At 50.0% G+C, this 22,282-nt stretch overlaps 1 protein-coding gene across 2 annotated transcripts in view; it reads right to left on the bottom strand.

Annotated features, from left to right (window-relative positions):
* Positions 1-6,556: 6,556 nt before the first annotated feature.
* The window catches only part of LOC117887180 (E3 ubiquitin-protein ligase TRIM39-like), a 36,018-nt gene continuing 20,292 nt past the window's right edge, over positions 6,557-22,282 (bottom strand). Inside the window, exons 2-8 of one of the 2 annotated variants that reach the window (XM_034789508.1) lie at positions 21,663-21,736; positions 17,451-17,914; positions 16,015-16,110; positions 12,407-12,637; positions 9,759-9,781; positions 9,564-9,670; positions 6,557-8,628 (exon numbers count right to left, since the gene is read on the bottom strand). In XM_034789508.1, the coding sequence (XP_034645399.1) occupies positions 8,087-8,628; positions 9,564-9,670; positions 9,759-9,781; positions 12,407-12,637; positions 16,015-16,110; positions 17,451-17,861 (1,410 nt within the window). In that variant the 5' untranslated portion in view covers positions 17,862-17,914; positions 21,663-21,736 and the 3' untranslated portion in view covers positions 6,557-8,086. Of the gene's footprint in view, positions 8,629-9,563; positions 9,671-9,758; positions 9,782-12,406; positions 12,638-16,014; positions 16,111-17,450; positions 18,856-21,662; positions 21,737-22,282 lie in introns of those variants that run through there. The other variant, XM_034789509.1, reaches the window with a different exon arrangement.

Raw genomic sequence — 22,282 nt, forward strand, 5'->3', positions numbered from 1 at the left:
TTTTCCCCCTTCCTGCATAGAGATGATGTAATCAGATGTCACACACTTTCCCACCCCTATTTTTACCCCTTTCCTTCCTGACAACTCCACCCCCAATAGAGAAAAAAAAGGGGGAGACATGTTCATGGCCTCCCCAATCCCTTTCCTCTCCCCTCTTTTGCCTCCTTGACATGTCTCCCCATTTTTACCCCCGGAGCGGCAAAAAGGCAGCAGCTTGCTGTTAACTCAGCTCCCAGCCCTCCGTGCAGTAACAAGGGGGCAGATTCCCAGGGGCTCCGAGATCTGAGCCTCCCACGGCCGGTGATGTAGAGTCACTTTCCTGCCCGGCCCCAGCCCTTTCCCCCGGGTCTCTCCCCTCACCTGCAGGCTCCGGCTCAGGGGCTGGTGTCGGCAGAGCCCGGGGCTGCCCCACGGGCTGGTTCCAGCCCCCGCAGGGGAGCAGCAGCGGCTCAGCCCGGGCTCCCCACGGCTCACAATGGAGACCGAGCAGCAGCGTCTGACCCAGGAAGTTCACCAGCCAGCAAACAAGCCAGGGATGTTTCCCTGCCTGCCCCCATATGTAGCAATAGGCAGAGCCCTCTTGCGGTAGCAACCAGTGAAATGAATAAGCTAGAGACAGTCCCGCCCAGGGCTGGTCCACCCCCAGATATTGCACTGGTTTTAATTGAGGGGTCGTGTGAATGGGAAATCAGGCCAGATTAACTAAAGCGTGTTAAACCCCTGTCTCTGTGTGAACGTTGATTCCCTCCTTCACTTCCCATGCAGCCCTCTCCCTAATCTGTTTTTAAATCAGTTTAGTTTATGTCAGTGCAATCCCGTTTGGTGGACACTCCTACATTGGGCTTCGGGATTCGAGCTCCCTGGGGCCACGTCCTCATCAGGGCCACGTCCCTTTTCTTTTCAGAATTCCTCAGCCAACCCCTGGTCCCACCCCCCCAACCCCCTGCCTCCCGCAGTCTCCTTATAGCCATCCCCTCCTAGGGCAAGATGGGGGAGGCCAATGTTAGTACTGCCAGGCTCTCCTGTCTCTGTAAGACTCCCACTCAGACAGGAACCCGGCTGGCAGGAAGAACCTCCAAGGGGAAAGACTTTCATCACACTTGTGGAAGTGTCCAAGACTTACGCCAGTGTAAATACAGAGCTGGAGGGGCTTAGAGTTTGCAGGGGGAGCAGCCTGGGTTGATCTGGGGCGAAAGGCATGTCTGGCTGAGGGGAGACTACTGGTGGCGGGAGAATGAGGGAGTAGAGCTTTTCCTGCTTGAGACAGAGAAATAATGTATAGGTTTTTCTGGTCTTTTCCCCCTCTCTCCTTTTCTACAAGTTTTAAACCAAAAATACACAGAAACAATCATCCCCTTAGGAAGGGGTATGATGTGAAATGTTTAGAGAGGAAAACTGTCCCAGTGTGAGCAAAGGACCCAGGTTACAGAGAGGCCAGTGGCACAGGTGGAAAAAGAACCCAGGAGTTCTGATTCCCAGCCCTGCCCCAACCCACTAGACTTCACTGCCCCTCCCAGAGCTGGGCATAGAACCCAGGAGTCCTGACTCCCAGCCAGCCATCCCCTCCCTTCTAATTACTACCCAATCCTGGTCCACCCTTCACTGCCTGGGAATAGAGAGCCTGAGTCACCAGATGTCACAAACTCCCTGCCAGGGGCCCCAGGACAAGATCCAATTCCCCAGAAGGAGATGCTCCCCTCCATGTCTCACTGTAACTCCCTTCCCTGCCTCACCCTCAGCTCAGAGGACCCTTTGTGTTTGACAGAGGAGCCAGCAAGATATGCTCACCTGCCCCGAGGGCCTGAAGTATTTCAGTGGCCGGGGCTGTGGGCACAGTTGCCTCTGCTTGATTTGCCCCCAGCTTCCTCCCCCATCTCCCCTTGTGGCCAGGGAGAATCTGGATGGGGATGAGACGCTGACTCCCACACCCCAGTTTAGTGGGTACAGTCAGTCAGTGGAGGGTAGTTAGAATCATAGAATATCAGGGTTGGAAGGGACCTCAGGAGGAGGTCATATAGTCCGACCCCCTGCTCAAAGCAGGACCAATCCCCAACTAAGTCATCCCAGCCAGGGCTTTGTCAAGCCTGACCTTAAAAACCTCTAAGGAAGGAGATTCCACCACCTCCCTAGGTAACCCATTTCAGTGCTTCACCACCCTCCTAGTGAAAAAGGTTTTCCTAATATCCAACTTAAACCTCCCCCACTGCAACTTGAGGCCATTATTCCTTGTTCTGTCATCTGGTACCACTTAGAACAGTATAGATCCATCCTCTTTGGAACCCCCTTTAGGTAGTTGAAAGCAGCTATCAAATCCCCCCTCATTCTTCTCTTCTGCAGACTAAACAATCCCAGTTCCCTCAGCCTCTCCTCAGAAGTCGTGCTTCAGCACCCTAATCATTTTTGTTGCCCTCCACAGGACTCTTTCCAATTTTTCCACCTCCTTCTTGTAGTGTGGGGCCCAAAACTGGACACAGTACTCTAGATGAGACCTCGTCAATGCCAAATAGAGGGGACTGATCACATCCCTCGATCTGCTGGCAATGCCCCTACTTATACAGCCCAAAATGCCATTAGCCTTCTTGGCAACAAGGACACACTGTTGACTCATATCCAGCTTCTTGTCCACTGTAACCCCTAGGTCCTTTTCTGCAGAACTGTTGCCTAGCCATTCGGTCCCTAGTCTGTAGCAGTGACTGGGATTCTTCCATCCTAAGTGCCGAACTCTGCACTTGTCCTTGTTGAACCTCACCAGATTTCTTTTGGCACAATCCTCTAATTTGTCTAGATCCCTCTGTATCCTATCCCTACCCTCCAGGGTATCTACCACTCTTCCCAGTTTAGTGTCATCTGCAAACTTGCTGAGGATGCAATCCACGCCACCCTCCAGATCATTAATGAAGATATTGAACAAAACTGGCCCCAGGACCAACCCTTGGGGCACTCCGCTTGATACCAGCTGCCAACTAGACATGGAGCCATTGATCACTACCCATTGAGCCCGACGATCTAGCCAGCTTTCTATCCACCTTATAATCCATTCATCCAGCCCATACTTCTTTAACTTGCTGGCAAGAATACTGTGGGAGAATGTATCAAAAGCTTTGCTAAAGTCAAGGAATAACACGTCCACTGCTTTCCCCTCATCCACAGAGCCAGTCATTTCGTCATAGAAGGCAAATAGGTTAGTCAGGCATGACTTGCCCTTGGTGACTCCATGCTGTCTGTTCCTGATCACTTTCCTCTCCTCTAAGTGCTTCAGAATTGATTCCTTGAGGACCTGCTCCATGATTTTTCCATGGAGTTGTTTGGGAGCTTGTCTTTTGGAGATGCTAAAAGAAGGGCCGGAGAGAGGCTGGATCCCAATCTTCTGTCTGCTATTGGTCAATTCAGCCTGAGTCCTCCATTTCGGATTTCTAGCTACTACTTTAAACTATCATTAAGTACTACTTATAAAAAGCCTTAAATCTTAAACTAACTTCACTTGTATGCACGCCTAAGTATTATGATACTGTCACCACCTTTGTTATTGTAAGCAGAGTCAGGATGAGCTCTACCCTGACATCTGGTGGTGAATTATGGCAAGTGTGAATGCCCCGAGTCCAAGTTGCCTTAGACTGTTTGCTGGGAAGCCAGTGGTTCTCTGTGTTGGATCTTCGGAGTGGATACTACCAGATCCCTCTGGGTGAAGAAGATAAGGAGAAGACAGCCTTCATCTGCCCATTAGGGTTTTATCAGTTTGAACGCATGCCCCAAGGGATTTCTGGAGCACCTGCCACATTTCAACATCTTATGGAAAAAGTTGTGGGAGACATGAATTTACTGCAAGTGTTAGTTTATTTGGATGACCTGATAGTGTTTGGAAGAACCTTGGAGGAGCATGAAGAAAGACTTCTTAAAGTGCTTGATAGGTTAGAGGATTATGGTTTGAAGCTTTCAACTGACAAATGCCAGTTCTGCAGGACCTCAGTGAAGTATGTGGGTCACATCGTGTCCCAAGAGGGTGTGAGTACTGATCCCGATAAAATAGAAGCCCTCACTACATGGCCATGTCCAAGTAACTACAGAGAACTCAAGACCTTTCTTGGGTTTAGTGGCTACTACCGCAGATTTGTGAAAAACTATGCTACGATTGTAAAACCTCTGAATGATCTTACCAGGGGATACCAGTCCAGCAGGAACAAATCTAAGACCAAGAATAAGGGGAGGTCCCCAAAGCCTCCAGTGCAGAGACACTATGGCCCCTTCGAACCATTTGGGCCACGGTGGGATGAGAGATGTGAAAGGGCTTTTCGAGAAATCATGACTTGCCTAACTCATGCTCCGGTCCTAGTCTTTGCTGACCCAAGCAAGCCATTTATCCTGCATACTGATGCCAGTTTGGAGGGTCTGGGAGCAGTACTGTACCAGGAAGTGGAAGGAAGACGTAAACCGGTAGCCTTTGCCAGCCGAGGACTGTCTGATAGTGAAACTTGCTATCCCACCCACAAGCTGGAGGTCTTGGCCTTGAAATGGGCCATCACTGAGAAATTTCGAGACTACTTATATGGTGCTCAGTTCCAGGTGTGGATAGACAACAACCCACTGACCTATGTGTTAACAAGTGCTAAGCTGGATGCTACAGGGCAAAGATGGGTGGCCACTTTGGCTAGCTATGACTTCAGCATTCAATACCGATCAGGGAGAAGCAATGTAGATGCAGATGCATTGTCCAGGCGTCCACAGGCACCAGGAGTTGCTGTGATACCCACAGATGGAGTGAGGGCTATTTGCAGGGTGAGTCGCCGGGAGCCAGAGTTCCATGAGAGTCTTCATGGATGTGCTGCAGAAGCTTTGGGCCTGCCCCCTGAATGCGTGCCTTCTGCTTCAGTGAACTATATTGTGTTGGACCAATCTCCTTTGCCCATGCTCAATGCGGCTGACTGGCAGGAAGCCCAGCTGCAAGATATTGACATTCGTGATACACTACTTGCCAAAAGGGAGGGGCGAAGCCCAGCTGTGGTTGTCCCACCTAACCCGGAGGGTAAACTACTATTGAGAGAATGGACCAAACTAAAACTGATTCAGGGAGAGCTACACCGAGTGACCACAGACCCTTTACAAAAGCAACGAGCACAGCTAGTGCTGCCAAAAAAGTACAGAGCCCTGGCCATGAGGGCCCTGCATGATGACTTTGGACATTTAGGAATGGAGAGGACCCTGGAACTTATTCGTAGTAGGTTCTATTGGCCTCGGATGGCTGAAGATGTTCGCAGGAAATGTGAGACCTGCGCTCGATGTGTTCAAAGGAAAACTCTGCCCACGAGGGCGGCATATCTGAAGAACATCACCAGCAACAAACCTCTGGAGCTGGTATGCATTGATTTCTTGTCTTTAGAAGTAGACAAGAGGAATATTGGGAACATTCTAGTAGTGACTGACCATTATACGCTATATGCGCAGGCATATCCCACACGTGACCAGAGGGCCACCACTGTTGCTCGAGTACTGTGGGAGAAATATTTCTCAGTTTATGGATTTCCAGCCCGGATACACTCGGATCAGTGTTGGACTTTTGGGACTTTGGTGATCCTTGGGTTGCTGGACCCAAGAGACTTTGGGGTTGTTGGACTTTTGGGACTTTGGTGATTCTTGGGTTGCTGGTTTCAAGAACCAAAAGGAAAGGACTCAGCCCAATTTGCTGGGGTGGGTTTTTTGCTCATGGTTTGTGTTATGAATCCTGTTTGTGGTGTTTTTCCAATTTAATGCTCATGTCGTTTACCTCATGTTATTAAACATTTTCTGTTACACTCAGACTCCGTGCTTGCGAGAGGGGAAGTATTGCCTCTTAGAGGCGCCCAGGGGGTGGTATGTAATTGTCCCAGGTCACTGGGTGGGGGCTCGAGCCAGTTTTGCATTGCGTTATTGAAACGGAACCCCTAGATACAGAACCCGGCCCTTGTTGCTGCCAACTTAGATGGGCAGAAGGGTTACATTATGCTAATTTGCGTAAGTCAAATCCATGATGTTTCTCCCTTCCTGCTTGTTTGCAGCTGTGTGTGACTGCATGCCTCTAGCCTGGGTGCTGCATTTCTTACACAGGATCAGAGCAGCTAAAAAGCCTTTTGTATCACCATGGCACTGGGTAAATTGTTCCAATGGTTAATTACCCTCACGGTCTAAAGCAGGGGTACCCAATTTAAGGCCCACTGGCCATACACAGACCACCAGAGCATTACATAAGGCCCGCAGCCTGCTTCAACACAATATACTAATGGCCAATTCATTAGTGTTTTGTCATTACTGTATATAGAAGAAAACTATCTAAATACATATGAAACAAACTGAACTTAAAATATAAATCAATATGGGGGACTTTAAATCTTATTAAAATATGTGGAATCTGTTTGATCCACACAAGGTTGTACTTGGATTTATATGGCCCTCCTGTGTAATAAGATTGAGCACTGGTCTAAAGAAATTATGACTTATCAAATAAGACATTAATTCTTTGCCCCCAAGATATCCATGTAAAAATGTTTTGATAAAGACAGATGCAAAGTGTTAACAATTTATGCATTTTATTTTTAATTGATTTCACAGAATTCAACACTGAACCACAATTTAACTACAATCTTAACTGTGGTTTATTTTACCTATTGCCAACCCGTCATTTTAAATATTTTTACAGTATACACACACAAAAATTATTGCTCAAGTCTCTGGTGAATTAGTTTTGAGGTCTGTTCCAAACCCGATGGACAATAGCATTCTTTCTGTTGATTCAGAGGATCAGACTGGTAATGAGCATGCTGTTACTCCAGAAACCTGAGTAGTGCAAGTTTTAAATGGTGGAAGATTTAAATAAATTTAAGTGATGAAACTTCAGTTTCAGTGCTGAACAAGTTTGTACCTCTAGAAAACAATATTTGAGATTTTTTAAAGCACAGTTGGGATTTAGCTACACAATTCCCACTGAAATTTAATGGGAATCCATTCTGAAAACTGTTTGAATAGCTCTTATTTTTGATCAGCTGTAGTTTTAGGTTTTGAAGTTAGACACATCTGCAGATCCCTTGCAAAATCTTGTGGAATGTGCCAGCTCCTAAGCAAAGGTAGCTTCATACACATATGTAAGATCTAATGTTATGCCATTAAAGGCAGCTTTTGGATTTTTTTTTTTTTTTTTTTTGGTCTCTTCAGCAGCAGAATCAAGGAAAACAATAATTTTAGGGTTCATTGTGTGGCATTTTCCCTGTGTTCCTAGCATCATTCACTGTCATTATCTTATCATTCAATTTTAGCAGCCTAAGTCCCTGTCTCTACAACTGCATGATTTTTAACTCTGCACATGTAAGCAGTCCCACTGAAGTTACCTGCAGGACTCACTAATGTCATTACTTACTTGCACAAAGTTAAGCATGTGTTTAAGTGTTTGCAGGATCAGTGCCTAAAATTTCAGTACCTTTGGTTTTGAGTGCCCCAATTCAGACACCAGGAAAGGGGCTGCTCAGCTAACCTCCCTCTGAAAACAGTGTGGCTGCTTTAAGGCACCCCAGAAATCACTGATCACGAGAGCCGCTTTTGAAACTGCAATGAAAAATTCAAATGTTTGATTTAAGAAAAAAAAGGGGGGGAATTTGACAACATTTTCCTGAATTCCCCACAGCCTGTGTTTTTCAGCCACGTATGGAGCTGGTCAAAACTGCTTCAAATGTCAACATTTTGGTGAAAAACACTGAATAAAACTTGTGATTTAAAAAAAGAGGGTAAAATTGTCACCAACTTTTTTTTATTATTATTATTAGTCACTTTTTCTAAAAGTTAGCCAAATGAGTTGTCATTTTGCTACATATTTTTTCATGGCTACTTTCCTCCCCCAGAAATCCCTTGGGTAATCAACATAGTCTGTATCCCACTTCACCATCTCCTGCCAAATGGGACCAAATCTACTCCTGCATTCCTCACCACTGCAATGGCCCCTTCCCCATGGAGCCAGATCAGAGCCCCAGCAGGAGGAGAGCATGTGAGTGGGGGGAGGTACTGGTGGAGGGGGAAGTTTTTTGACTTGGTGCTCCTTCCATGTGTGTGTTTTTGATTCCTATTGGAGCTAGTCCAGAGACTTTGAGCAGATTGTCAGCGGAGCAGTGTTTTCACCTCCCCGATGGAGGCCGGGGCTGAAGAAAGGCCGCAGAACCCCATAGAAGGCTCCGCTGTATGAATACAGATGGGTCCTGTCTGTCACATTGTAAAACGAGATCTCGCCAGCCTTGTAGTCTAGGAAAATCCCCACCCGGCTGGGCCGCACGCTGACAGTGAGGGGGGTTGGGTGGGAGATCAGGGCCTTGTACTTATCTCCATTCCTCAACCAAACTCTCCAGAATCCGTTGCTAGGAGACAATATAACCTGCCCCTTCCTGCCCACAGATTCTCTGCACACCCCCACGTCCCACTCCACCTTGTCGCCCACCTCCACCTCCCAGTAACACTTCCCTGACGTGAACCTCCTGGAGCCCAGCACTATGATATAAGGATCAAATCGCTCGGGATTGCTGGGCAGCTCCTGTCGCGTGCCTCCATGTGTCACGCTTCTCCTGTCCTCAGACAGGATGAGGTTGGGGTGAGCTGTGTCTGGGTCGAGAATCACATCCACTGGGGAAAAAAGAGAGAGAAAATGTCACAGAGTCACTGCTGGGGGCAAGGATTGGTCATGATGATTAAAGGGAAATTAAACTGCACCTCCATTAATATTTCGGCTACATAGAGTAGGAGTCTTGAAAGCTAAACTGGGCTGTGGTGGGTGGCAAGGAGCAAAGGAAAGTTGGGTTTGTGGATAAGGAGCCAGCAGATCTGGGTTCAATTTACAGATCTACCACAGACTGTTTGTGTGACATGGGTGAGTCACTTAAACTCTGCATCTCAGGCTCCCCTCTGTAAAAATGAGGATATGACTCCTTCTTTTCTCTTGCCCTGTATTACCTTACTTAGACCAGTTCTGCTTGGGGCCTCAACCAATGCCAGAGGAAAGAGTCCCATATACTTCAGTGGGCTTTGGATTGTCTTAACATACCAAGACCAGCACTTTTCAGTTCACAATGTGCTGCAGATCTCTGCTCCAATGGTGGCATCATAGAAGGTGTTCAGAAGAGGGAGCTGAAAGCTTTGGAACCTGGGGCTTTAAGCACCGGGAGGCAGATTGACATTGTGGGACAAGCAAGCCAACATTAGCTGGATGTTTCTGTGCAAAATGCTTGGCAGTGAAACAGGTAATGTCACCTCCTATATCACTATCATTAGATTTCAGAGTCGACACTCCATTGAGATGAATAAGAGCAATTCCCTACTCTTAGAGCTATTGAGTCAGGCTATCTGCAGACTCAGGCAAAAATCACTGCTTCAGTTTACCCTCAGGTTGCATTTATAATATTTTCTTGCTAATCATGCGAGCTGTTTTTAATTTTTTTTAAATGGAAACTGATAGTCTGGAGAACAGTTCTGAGGTTAAGGTTTGAATTTCATGGCAAATTCCATGGTGCGAGGATCATGAAACATCTGGGGACTTGAATAGAGGAACAGTCTTTACTTACCTTTGAATTTCCTTAGAATGTCAATAATATCAATGTTAGGAATGTTGTATATGTTCTTCAGTTCAGTAAACACAGCTTCAGGTTCCTGCACTTGAATATTTTCACTCCTAAGAAGAACACAGCCCAACTTATCACTCATGGGCTCAGGACAAACATTTATGCAAAGTTTCTAACTGGAGTCAATGCAAAAAGTACCTGGTTAATGTGTCTTTCACATCCTAAAAGGAGAAAATGGAAAGAGGAATTCACATTCTGCAGTGACAGGAGGAAACCAATATTCACTGATTTTTTTTCACACTATTTGCACCATGAACTAGATCCTTTCTTGAACTGTAATACTCAACAATAACTTTGCATTCTATAGCTCTTCTGAGTTCCCATACATATGAGAATGTGGAAAGCATTGTTAAAGGCTCCCAAATAAGCTTAACTCTGCCCCTGCAGGGACACCAACCTCCCAGTTTCCCTTCTCTGTTCCTATGCTGAAAATGTGTTACTGCTGGGTAAGTGGTAAAGTCCCACTGGGAGTTAGGTACCTAAATGCATTTGAGGAGCTGGTCCTAAGAGCTTTTAGACATGCCGTATACAGTGCATAGATGGAGTATAGAAAGCATGCATCAGGTTGTATGCACAGGTGGCGCATGAACTCCCCCTTCGGGGAGGCTAGCCCCCTGGCCTCACCCCTTCTGCCTGAGGCCCTGCCCCCATCACCCACCAGAGCCCCAAACTCCTTCCCTGCCCTGGCCACTGGCCTGACCCCGGGCCGCTAGCTGGCCCAAGCCACCCCGGCCCCTGGCCGCCCTGACCCTGGGCTACCAGCCTGAGCCCCAAGCTCCAGGCCGCTGGCTGGACCTGAGCCCCAGTCGGCTTCAAGGGAGTGGGGGAGGGAGGCGGGTCCTTGGGGCAGAGCATAGGCAGGGCCACAGCCTGGGTTAGGGGAGGCTTAGCCTCCCCTGGCCTGTGATTCCCACCACCCCTGTTTTCATAGAAGGACTCCCATCACCATAGTGTCTGGTCACCTCATAAATATTAATGGGACAGCTCCTCAGCTGGTGAAAATCAGTGGAGCTCCACCGACGTCAGTGAAACACCGATCCTCACCAGCTGAGGCTCACACCCAATGAATTTACACTTGCAAACACCAATCAGGTTATACTGGTATTAACCCCGTTCTACAAAGAGAGGCAATTAAGTAACTTGCCCCGGGGCACACAGGAGATCTGTGGCAGAGCAGGGAATCGAGCCCAGGTCTTGTGAGTCCTGCGCCAGTGCTTTAACCTCAAAAATATCCTTCTTTATTCGCCTGTACCACTGCCAGGAAGACCTTGGTCTTGGTCCATGCTACAATACTGGATCGATGTACATCGACTTGCATCAAATCTATTTGCGCACGTGTCTCCAGCCAATGTAAGTGGCCCTTTATGGCAACACAGTGAAGCCACCTCCCTGAACAGCGGTGAGCCAGCGGCTTGCGCAAGCATGGCTGGTGGGTATCACAGGCCAGTGGAGGCTGAGCCTCCCCAAACAGCCAGGTGTGGCCCCCTCCCCGAGACCCCTCCTATTTCCCACTCTTTTCCCCTTTGCCCTAGACTGGGGCTAGGGGGGACTGGACTGTGGCCTGAGACTCAGGGTGGCTGGGGTTGGTGCTCGGGCCGCCCAACCTTGGCACTCTGGGGCTGGGAGCGCTTGGGCAGCCCAGGGCTGGGCAGGGGGGCTGGTGGCTGCATGGTATGCTCAGGGGCTCTGGAGGGGGAGGGGCGGGGCCTCGGGCAGAAGCGGTGGGCCAGGGGCTAGCCTCCCCGAATGGGCGAGGTGAGTCAGGTGCTGGAGGCAAACGCAACATGTGGGACTCCAGCAACAGGGAAGGAGAAGTAGCAGCTGTAGGGGTGGGGGGAGGAGTCGCTCAGCCAGCAGCCAGCCACCCTGCTGCTTCCTCCCTTCCCAGGCTGCAGGGACATACAGATTTTTGGGTGGCCCGTGCCCCTGCTTGCCCTCCCCTGTGCATGCCCCTGTGGTGAGCCATGATCAATGCAGAGCGAGTGTAGACACTGTGTGACCTATGTTGACCCTAACAGTCCTCCAGCAGCTATCCTACAATGCCCGACAGTGGCCACTCTGGTCAAAACTGTGAACTCCACTGCTCAAGGGTCACAGAGACCCGAAGCCGCCCCACCTCCTTTGCAATTCCTGCATATTTTTGAAGGGCCTTTTTCCTGCTTGCCCAGCTGGGCGACCTAGGGTGACCAGACAGCAAGTGTGAAAAATCGGGACGGGGGTGGGGGGTAATAGGAGCCTACATAAGAAAAAGACCCCAAAATCAGGACTGTCCCTATAAAATTGGGACATCTGGTCACCCTAGGGTGACCACACCTAGCACCTCTCCCTTGTTATCTGCAACTGCCCAGCGGAACATATCGGCTACACGCTCCAGATGTGCTTCTGCCTGGAGCAGACAGGAGATATTGGATCTCGTGGGCCTGTGGGCAGAGAAGCTGTGCAAGCACAACTACGGAGCAGCTGCAGACACATGGATGTCTACAAAAGATTGCACAAGGGATGTGGGAGAAGGGGTAGAAGAGCAACAATTCTCTAGCAATCTTTCATCAGCAGCACTGATCCTATGGAGATGGTCACATGGCAGCTCTCGCGAGGCACATGGGAACTTTCCTTTAACAAAAGCAAGAGAAATTCTGGAGCAGATGGACCCTCCAGACTGGGGTTTTATTATTTAGGTAACAATAAAACTGAAAGAGCTTTTTCTTCCTTGGTCATTAGATCCAATGCCAATGGGGTTTGATACCCGTTAATTCAGCATGGATTGACGGGATGGGGGAGTTTCTCACCTTCAGCAACGCGGCAGCTGGTTGCTGACACTTCTCCTCTATCTCCGTGATCAGCTTCTGCAGGGAGAAGCACTGTTCTGAGAGCTTTATTATATTCCCATGCAGCTTCTTCAGGGTCTCTTTCTCCTCCTTCCTCAGTTTCCGCAGCAGCTGCTCCTCTTCCTCATTCAGGAACTCGTGCAGCTTCTCAAATTCAAACTCAATGCACATTCTCTGATAGTGCGTCCTCTCCTTCATTAAAAGTAAAAAAAAAAAAAAATGAAAACAACCACAGAAAAATATCAGCCAGTTTGGGGTAGGGATAAATGTAAAGAGGGTAGCGATGCAACATGGCCCAGGGGCTAGCCCTGAAAGGTTCTACTTCTTGTTCTGCCACTGAGCTGCTATGCGACTTCAACCAAATCATTTCACCTCTGCCTCTGTTTTCTCCCCCACCTTTGTGTGTCTTGACTCTTTAGATGGTTAATTCTTTGGGCAGGGGCTGTTGCTTACACAGTGTGTGGACGATGTCCAGCACAGTAATAGGCAGGTCTTATCTTTGAGATCTATGGATGAAAAGTGCCATATAAGAGCTAGGACGAATCAGTAGATTTCTAAGTGTTCTAAAAGGAGGTCGATATCATTACCCCCATTTTACAGATGGGGAAACTGAGGCACGGAGCAGGGAGGTGATAGGTCAGGGTCACCCAGCAGGCCAGAGCCAGGAATAGAAACCAGTTTTTCCAGAGCCTCAGTTCAGTGCTCAGATTCTCAAACTTCATAGCACCGCGACCCCCTTCTGACAACAAAAATTACTACACGACCCCAGGAGGGGGTGTGAAGCCTGAGCCCACCTGAGCCCCACCGCCACAGGCTTCAGCTCCAGCCAGGGTGCCTGTAACCTGAGCTCTGCTGCCCAGGGCAGAAACCCAAGGGTTTTGGCTTTGGACCTGGGCAATGGGGCTCAGGCTTCGGCTTTGGCCCTGGGCCCCAGCAAGTCTAAGCCAGCCTTAATGACCCCATTAAAACAGGGTCATGACCTGCTTTGGGGTCCCGACCCACAGTTTGAGAACCCCTGCTCTAGACACTAGAGCATACAGGGGCCCCTGAGCCTGGTTGGGTCTCCTGTATTACTAACCAGCAACATAGGTGCCGACTCCATGGGTGCTCCGGGGCTAGAGCACCCTTGGGGAAAAATTAATGAGTGCTCCGCACCCAACAGCAGCCAAGCTCCCCGCCTCCTTCCCCTCCCCAGCACGCCACATCCCCGCTCCTCCCCCTCCCTCCCAGCATTTCCCGCCGCCTAACAGCTTAGGACTTTCTGGGAGGGAGGAGGAGGAGCAGGGATGCCGACGTGCTCAGGGGAGGAGGCGGAGAAGAGGCGGAGCAGGGGTGGGGACTTGGGGGTAGGGGGTGCAATAGGGGCAGGAAGGGGCAGGGACTTTGGGGAAGGGGTGGAATGGGGGTGGAGTGAGGGCAGGGCGGGAAGAGGCAGGGCAGGGCAGGGCCGGGGCGGGGAGGGGTCGAGCATCCACCATGCAGAGGGGAATTCAGCACCTATGACCAGCAATGTTAATTAAAAACCTTTATATGGCACAGTAATCAAAGCCATGGTGTGCGGTCCAGTGGTGGGCAGGTGTTGTGCTTGTTTTTTTGCCATGGGATGGACGTCACATATTAAAGCCCCAAAGACTATTATTAATTGGCTTATCACAGTGCATAGGAGCCCTAGCTGTGGAGCAGGCAAATACGGAACTTGGAAATTTTATGGGATTTATGGGATTTTAAGTGTCTTGCTCCTTTCATAGAATCATAGAATATCAGGGTTGGAAGGGACCTCAGGAGGTCATCTAGTCCAACCCCCTGCTCAAAGCAGGACCAATCCCCAACTAAATAATCCCAGCCAAGGCTTTGTCAAAGCCTTAAAAACCTCTAAGGAAGGAGATTCCACCACCTCCCTAGGTAACCTATTTCAGTGCTTCACCACCCTCCTAGTGAAAAAGATTTTCCTAAAATCCAACCTAAACCTCCCCCCCACTGCAATTTGAGACCATTACTCCTTGTTCTGTCATCTGGTACCACTGAGAACAGTCTAGATCCATCCTCTTTGGAACCCCCTTTCAGGTAGTTGAAAGCAGCTATCAAATCCCCCCCCATTCTTCTCTTCTGCAGACTAAACAATCCCAGTTCCCTCAGCCTCTCCTCAGAAGTCATGTGCTCTAGCCCCCTAATCATTTTTGTTGCCCTCCGCAGGACTCTTTCCAATTTTTCCACATCCTTCTTGTAGTGTGGGGCCCAAAACTGGACACAGTACTCCAGATGAGGCCTCACCAATGTTGAATAGAGGGGAACGATCACATCCCTCGATCTGCTGGCAATGCCCCTACTTATACAGCCCAAAATGCCGTTAGCCTTCTTGGCAACAAGAGCACACTGTCGACTCATAACCTTTCTCCATGCTGTGCAGTTTTTACCTGCTCCAAACTACACATCAAGTAGGGATTCCATCTCTTTAAACAACACCTGGGATGTTTTCGCCCATCAATCAAGAGTGAGTTACTAGGTTCCCTTGAGATGATTCACTCCAGAAAACAGCCCCTTCTCCTCACACAGCGACACCTGCTCATCATCGCTTGACACTTCCCTTCTTACGATTGACAAACAGGTTTTCAGTGACCAGTATTTTTAATTAAAAAAAAAAGAATGGAGATGCAGCTGCATCAGCGTTTCTGGTCTATATAGGCATGACGAGACTCACTGGGTCTGGAGGATGGGAAGAAGCGGTTCATCAGAGGAGCAAGGCTCTGGAACAGCTTCCCAGTAAGAGCAGTGGGGGCAAACAACCTGACCGGTTTGCAGATGGAGCTTAGTCAGTTTACGAACAGGATGCTCTGATGGGGTGGCTTGCGATAAGGGCTGGACTCAATGACCCAGGAAGTTTCTTCCGGTCCTGTGTCCCTATCAGGCACTGAACTGGGACTCGGGACATCTGGATTCTATTCCCTACTCCACCGGCGAGCCACTGGGTGACCCTGGGAAAATCTCCGTACCTTTGCTTCAACTCCCACCCTATGTCTATTTAGATTTTAAACTCTCTGGGAGCAAGGGCTTTCTCTTATCAGAGCATCATAGAAATGTAGGGCTGGAAGGGACCTTGAGAGCTCCCTGTCTGGAGAGCACCCTAGCGCTATGGTGCCTTGATCATGGGTGTAGCCTCTTGGTGCTATAAGGATACAAATAAATAAGTAATATCGGTATCTTGCCATAGTGGGATGGCGGGGAGGGGACATATAGGAAGTGCTAACTGAACAGCAATTACATCAAATGGCCACACGATGGCAGCAGAACCTGGAGAATGAGAACGTGTTTCACAATTACTGGGTTGCAGCGTATTATCAGCTGCTGCGGGAGACGGGGGGGGAGAGAGCTGATTCCCGGAAGGGCTGGGGGACCTAGCCAAGTGGGAGCCAGGGATGCTAAACCCCACCGAAAAACCAGCCACTACATCTGCCCTCATGCATGGCTAATCCCAAAGGGACATAGCCTCCTCCTGGCAGACATTTGCCAGAACCCCCGGAAAACCTGCAGTGGCAGTAGGCTTGTGAATGGTTAAAACCATGGGGCCCTGCCTTCCAGTCAGCTGTCTTCTTTCCCTCCTGGTATTTCAGCTCCCAAGCTTCCTCCATCTGCATTTTCAGGAGCTCCACTGCTGTCTGCAGCTTCCTCTGGCAAGAAAAGCACAGCTAGTGTAGGGTTACCATATTTCCACAATCAAAAAAGAGGACACTGGAGGAGCCCTGCTCTAGCCCCGTCCCTGCCCCGCCCCATCCACTCCCTCCCACTTCCCACCCCCTGACTGTCCCCCTCAGAAGCCCCAACCTCCCCCCGCTCCTTGTCCCCTGACTGCCCACTCCTGGGACCCCTGCCACTAACTGCCCCCTAGGACTCCACCCCCTATCTAAGCCTCCCTGCTTCTTGTCCCCTGACTGCCCCTGCCTGAGAACCCACCACCCTAACTGCCCCCCTAGGACCCAGCCTGTCCCCTGACTGCCCTGACCCTTATCCACACCCCCGCCCCATATCCACACTCCCTCCCCCAGACAGACCCCCGGGACGCCCATGCTCTATCCAACTGCTCCCCGCCCCCTGACAGGACCCCCAGAACTCCCAACCCATCCAATCCCCTCTGCTCCCTGCCTGCCTCGACCCCTCTCCACACCCCTGCCCCCCTGACCAGCCCCCCAAACTCCCGACCCATCCAACCCCCCCCCCATCCCCTGACCAGGGCCAGCTTTAGCAAGAGCCCAGGAATTGGGCTGTGCTCCGGCCGGAGTCGCGGGGCTTGGGGCCGGGCTGGAGGTGCTCGGCCGGGGCCAGGCTGGCGTGCTCGGCCGGAACCGGGGCCGCTGCCCTGGGGCCCGAGCCAGTCCGGAGCTGCTGGGGCCAGAACTGGGGCCGGCGCCCCGGGGCCCAAGCCGAGCTGGGCCGGAACCGCTGGGGCCAGGGCCAGGGGTGCTCAGCCAGGGCCACTCGGCCGGGGCTGGGCCGGTGCGCTCGGCCAGAACCGGGACTGCTGCCCTGGGGCCGAAGCCGGGCCGGAGCCGCTGGGGCCAGGGCCAGGGGTGCTCAGCCAGGGCCACTCGGCCAGGGCTGGGCCAGTGCGCTCGGCCAGAACCGGGGCTGCTGCCCTGGGGCCGGAGCTGCTGGGGCCAGAACCGGGGCCGGCGCCCTGGGGCCCGAGCCGAGCTGGGCCGGAGCCGCTGGGGCCGGGGGTGCTTGGCCAGCGTCAGGCCGGCGCGCTCGGCTGGAACCGGGGCTGCTGTCACAGGCCTGGTGGGAGCGCGGTTAAAGGAGGCAGGGCACAGCTGTTTCCTGGCTCATGGGCACTATTGCCAGGCTTCTCTGTCCCTCCCTAGGGCTGGCAGCAGCGTAGGGCAGACGTGGGGCAGGAGGTCTCTCGTGTAAGTGGTGCCTGGGCTTTGTATTGAATTTCACCATCACTGCTGCCAGCTACAGGGAGAGGCTGAAAGCAGAGGCACAGAGCAGAGGCACGGCAGCACCCTACCTTGTACTCCTGGGCAGCCTCCTCAATGGGAACCACAGTGTGAGCGCAGTGAGCCTGGGAGTCCCTGCAGCTCATGCAGATCGGGGTTTGATCCTCTGTGCAGAACAGGTCCAGAACCGCCTGGTGTTCCCCGCACTCCCGCTCCACCTCAGGCTCTTCGCCCACTTCCAGACTGATTTTTTCAGCTTCATCTGCCCCACTGCCTGGCTGCCCCTGGGGCTTGTCCTCTCCGTGCCTAGGGGCCTTGTGACACAGGGGGCAGGAGGTGGCTGTGCCCGACTCCCCCTTGAAGGGGGTGACACAGAAGCGGCAGAACTTGTGCTTGCACCCTTTAAAGGTCACCGGGATCTTATAGGGGCCCTGGCAGCTCGAACAAACAACCCCATGCTGGCGGCGCAGGGCAGGGTTCATGGCAGCCAAGGTGCCTCCCGGGAGTAGAGCTGAGTTAGCTTTCGCTTTCCTGTCTTGGGAAACACAGGTCAACAGCTGGAGTGCCAGGAGCAGGTTGTTAATTTGCTGATCTAAGAATGGATCACTGCCCCAAGTCACCACCCCCTGTGGCTTTCACAGCCTTCTCTGGCATCCATCCAGACCCTGAGCATTCCCAGCCCAGCTTAATATCTAAACATATGCAATTAGTGTCAGGTAACAGCATAACAGCTGGGAGTTTGACAGTCTACTCAGGCAGGGAGTGCAGTGGGAGCAGAAAGACAAATGACTCCACGGGCAATCAGATAGTCAGGACACATCAGATGGCTGGAACTCCATCCTTTATTAAGATCTCCACCACCTACAACACATCCTGATTCTGTCTGGAAACTGAAGGACCAAGAACTCTATGAATTTCACTCCCTTCCTTTTTGCCTACCTAGAAAAACAAACCCATTTAAAACAAAATCCCAAATAAAACTCAGAGCTTGTGAAACTGTTTGCGCTGATGTCATCTTACCAAGTAAATATAAATAATTCCCCTTTGTTGACAACTCTGGTGATTTTATTGCAAGTCTCACAATATTTGATGTTTTCCTTAAAGCCCCATCTCCAGGAGACATGTGAATGTGTGAGACGTGCAGCTTTATTTGAAACAAAGGCAAGTTTCTAGCCCTCGTTGCAGATAAAAGCTTGAAAATGTGACCTGAACAGATTCATAGAAAGGCCAGAAGGGCCCATCGTGATCATCTAGTCTGACCTCCTGCACATCACAGGCCACAGAACCTCACCCACCCACTCCTGTAATAGATCCATAACCACTGGCTGAGTTATTGCAGTCCTCAAATAATGGTTTCAAGACTTCAAGTTACAGAGAATCCACCATCTACACTAGTTTAAAGTTGCAAATGAACCATGCCCCATGCTGCAGAGGAAGGCAACCCCCGGGTGTCTGCCAATCTGACCCAATGGAAAATTCTTTCCTGATCCCAAATATGGTGATCAGTTAGACCCTGAGCATTTCAGCAAGACCCACCAACCAGACACCTGGGGAAGAATTATCTATAGTAACTCAGAGCCCTCCCCATCTAGTCTCCCATCATTAGCTGTTGGGGATATTTGCTACTAGTCATTACACATTGGCTACATGCCATTGTAGGCAGACTCATCATACCATCTCCTCCATAAACTTATCAAGCTCAATCATGAAGCCACTTAGGTTTCTTGCCCCCACTGCTCATATCTGGGGCAGGCGATTCTCCCCCAGTTGTAAAGATCAAGGATAAAGCACATAGGTAACTTAGGAACCTATGTCCCATTTTCAAAAGTGACTGTGGCCTTTAGGGGTGTCTCATGGGTTCTGTCCACACCACAATAAAAAACCCATAGCATCAAGTCTCAGAGTCTGGATCAATTGATGTCTGCTCGTGGGACTAAAATTGTGGTGGGCAAGCCTGGGTTTAATTAAACCAGTTTAGCTGAACTGTTGCAAACCCCTGTGTAGACATTCTCCATGACTGCTATTCTTATTTCAGTTGAAGAGCAGCTTATTCCAATTTAACTTAAACCTGTTCCCAATCAGTTTACACTAAAAATCAAAATAAGACAGTGAAATTAGCATCTCTACACTGACTTTTGCACTGGTTTAACTAAATCAGTTTGGAGTCACTGGGTCTGATTCCCCTCTCACTCTCCCCGCTGTAAATCAGGAGTAACCCTACTGATGTTAATGGCCCAAGATGCTAGCCAAAATTCAGTTGGTTCTGAAAGGAGGAAAAATGAATGATATGAGCTAGGATATCTAGTGAGTACAGAGGCAGTTGGAGAGAGCATTGAAAGCCCCCAGGTTCTGGAGAAAGTTGGGGAATTAATCTGCTCAGATCATTCTTTTAGCTCTTTTCGGAACCTTTCCAACGGTTTTGTCTATTCCATTGTTTCAGGTTTCAGCTGTCTGCTCTGGCACTGCACCAGGATCCTTCTAACTCCCACGTTTCTAGTTAAGGGCTGAGTTCAGGCTGAGAGTTTGGCTCTGGTGCTTGTTGCTTGAAGTTCGAGGGGTCTACAACCTGTCTTCAATACACTATGCCATTGCCAGCATCCTCCCTGGGGCAGATTGTGGTAGTATCCAGTCGCTTTAGTTGAATGGATGAGAGTGTGGAGCGAGAGAAAGAGCATATGGCCCTTGTCTCTTCTTTTATGCTCTTCCAGAGGGTCTCACGGACAAACACGTAGGATCCAGGGTGGCCTCTGTCTTTGAATTTCCATGCTGCATTCCCCAAAGGAGCCAGTAGATGGTACTGGAGTATTGCAAAGAGTCTGTAGCTGATATTTCTTTGTGGTGAGCTGGCTGACAGGGTTTACTCCTGGAAAAAATCTGCGACACTGCGGCGCAGCAGAAAAATGCATCATCGCTCCCCCCATTCCCTTTGCTTCCTTGCAGAAAATGGTTTCTGCGGGGAAGCAAAGAGAAGCTGCACCAGTACTCACTCACCTCCCGGCAGCTCAGATGCTCAGTTCCCGCAGCCCGGGGAGAGGAAAATCACTTGGGGGCGGGGTCTGGGGATACCCTGGGGCACCCAGGGACATTAGTGGGGAGTGGGGGAGGAGAATGGTGATTTATAATAATAATTAATGGAGATATCCCATCTCCTAGAACTGGAAGGGACCTTGAAAGGTCATCAAGTCCAGCCCCCTGCCTTCACTAGCAGGACCAAGTACTGATTTTGCCCTAGATCCCTAAGTGGCCCCCTCAAGGATTGAACTCACAACCCTGAGTTTAGCAGGCCAATGCTCAAACCACTGAGCTATCCCTCCCCCTGCACAATGCAGCCAGGGTTGGGTCAGATCAACCCCCAGAAACTTCCCCTGGCTGCCGGAAGCTCTGCTGCGGGAGTGGGTCTGGGTGTGTGTGGGGGAAGGGTGCGGGGGGGTCTGGGTTCGGTGGACAGGGGAAGCAACTCCCTGTACAATGTACAATGACCCCTGCCCCCACCCATGCACCTGGAACCCCCCCACACCTTTGCATCCCCCTGGATCAGGAGCCCCCTGAAACCCCCCCAAGCCTTACCTCCTGCATAAGGAGCCTCCCACACCTGGATCCCCACCCCACTGAGCCCCAACCAGTTACAACCCGACCCCCCCACCAAGCCCCAGTCCTCCCCCCACCGCTGAGCCCTAACCACTTTCACCCCCCTGCAGAGTCCCATTCCCCCTGCACCCAGACCCCCCACTGAGCTGCCCACATCAGATTGCACCACACAGAATTCTTGAGTGAATTCTTCACCAAAAATAAAATAATAATAAAAAAACAATTCTGCAAAGTTCTGCATATTTTATTTGTCAACATAATGCAGAAACACAATAACAATATAATCACACCATTTTCAATTATTTGCTGACAAGCATTTTGAAGTAAATTACCAAAATAATTGAAAATGGTGTGATTATATTGTGTTATTTTGACAAAATATGAGAATTTTAAAACGTGCAGAATTTTTAATTTTTTGGTGCAGAAAAACACCCCTTTCAACAAAATTACTTCCTATAAAAGTCGTGAAGTAATTTACAATAAGGTTGGGTGTTTAGGGGTGTTCTTGCCAGAAAACCATTTTGGTCCTTTTTTTTTTTTTAAATACAGCAAATGCATACCCTACAGACACAACTCGCAGTGACATCTGACCAACTAACTCCATTATCTTATTGTCCTGATTGGTCCCTATACTTAACCAAGTAGAATAAAATAGATAACTCAAATGTTACAGGATATAGGTTTCCCATACTTACATAGAACACGCTGTTCTGAGTCTCAAAACACGTATGTTCCACAGTTCATACAAGCAAACATTCAGAGGAGACATCTGTTTTGGAAAGAAAACATATTACAAATATCACACATGATTCAATTCAAAGGACTTTGAGAAGATGCAGGGAGAGTGGTTTTGGGATTAAGGGAAGTAAGGATGTCTCAATGGAGTCCCACACACATGGCTTCCTGGGGAACCTATCCGTTCAATAGTAATGGCCTCAAAGTATCTCCAGCAAATCCACCCTTGTTACTTTACAATGGGGCCATTTCACAAAGAGGGGTAACTTGGTGTAAACACCAGTCCAGTGGCAAGTGCTGGATGGAGGGGAGGGGATTACCCTTTTGAATTCGCTGTGAGAAACAGCACTAATGTGGAGTTAAGGTTGCTCACTGTTGCTTCCTGTCTTTCCACAATTCGGAGTGTGGCTAAATGTAATCCCATATTTCCTGGTTTTCAGAGAGTTAAGGTAAAGTCTCCCACACCATTCCTCCAACAACCTTAACTCTGTCATCGGAACAGGCCGGAGGTACTAGGCCCAAACCAGGCTGATCTGTCCCTGACAAAATCGGCCATTTTGTGTCATGTCCAGCCCCATGT

The sequence above is a fragment of the Trachemys scripta genome, chromosome 14, assembly GCF_013100865.1.
Source record: "Trachemys scripta elegans isolate TJP31775 chromosome 14, CAS_Tse_1.0, whole genome shotgun sequence".
Classification (NCBI taxonomy): domain Eukaryota; kingdom Metazoa; phylum Chordata; order Testudines; family Emydidae; genus Trachemys; species Trachemys scripta.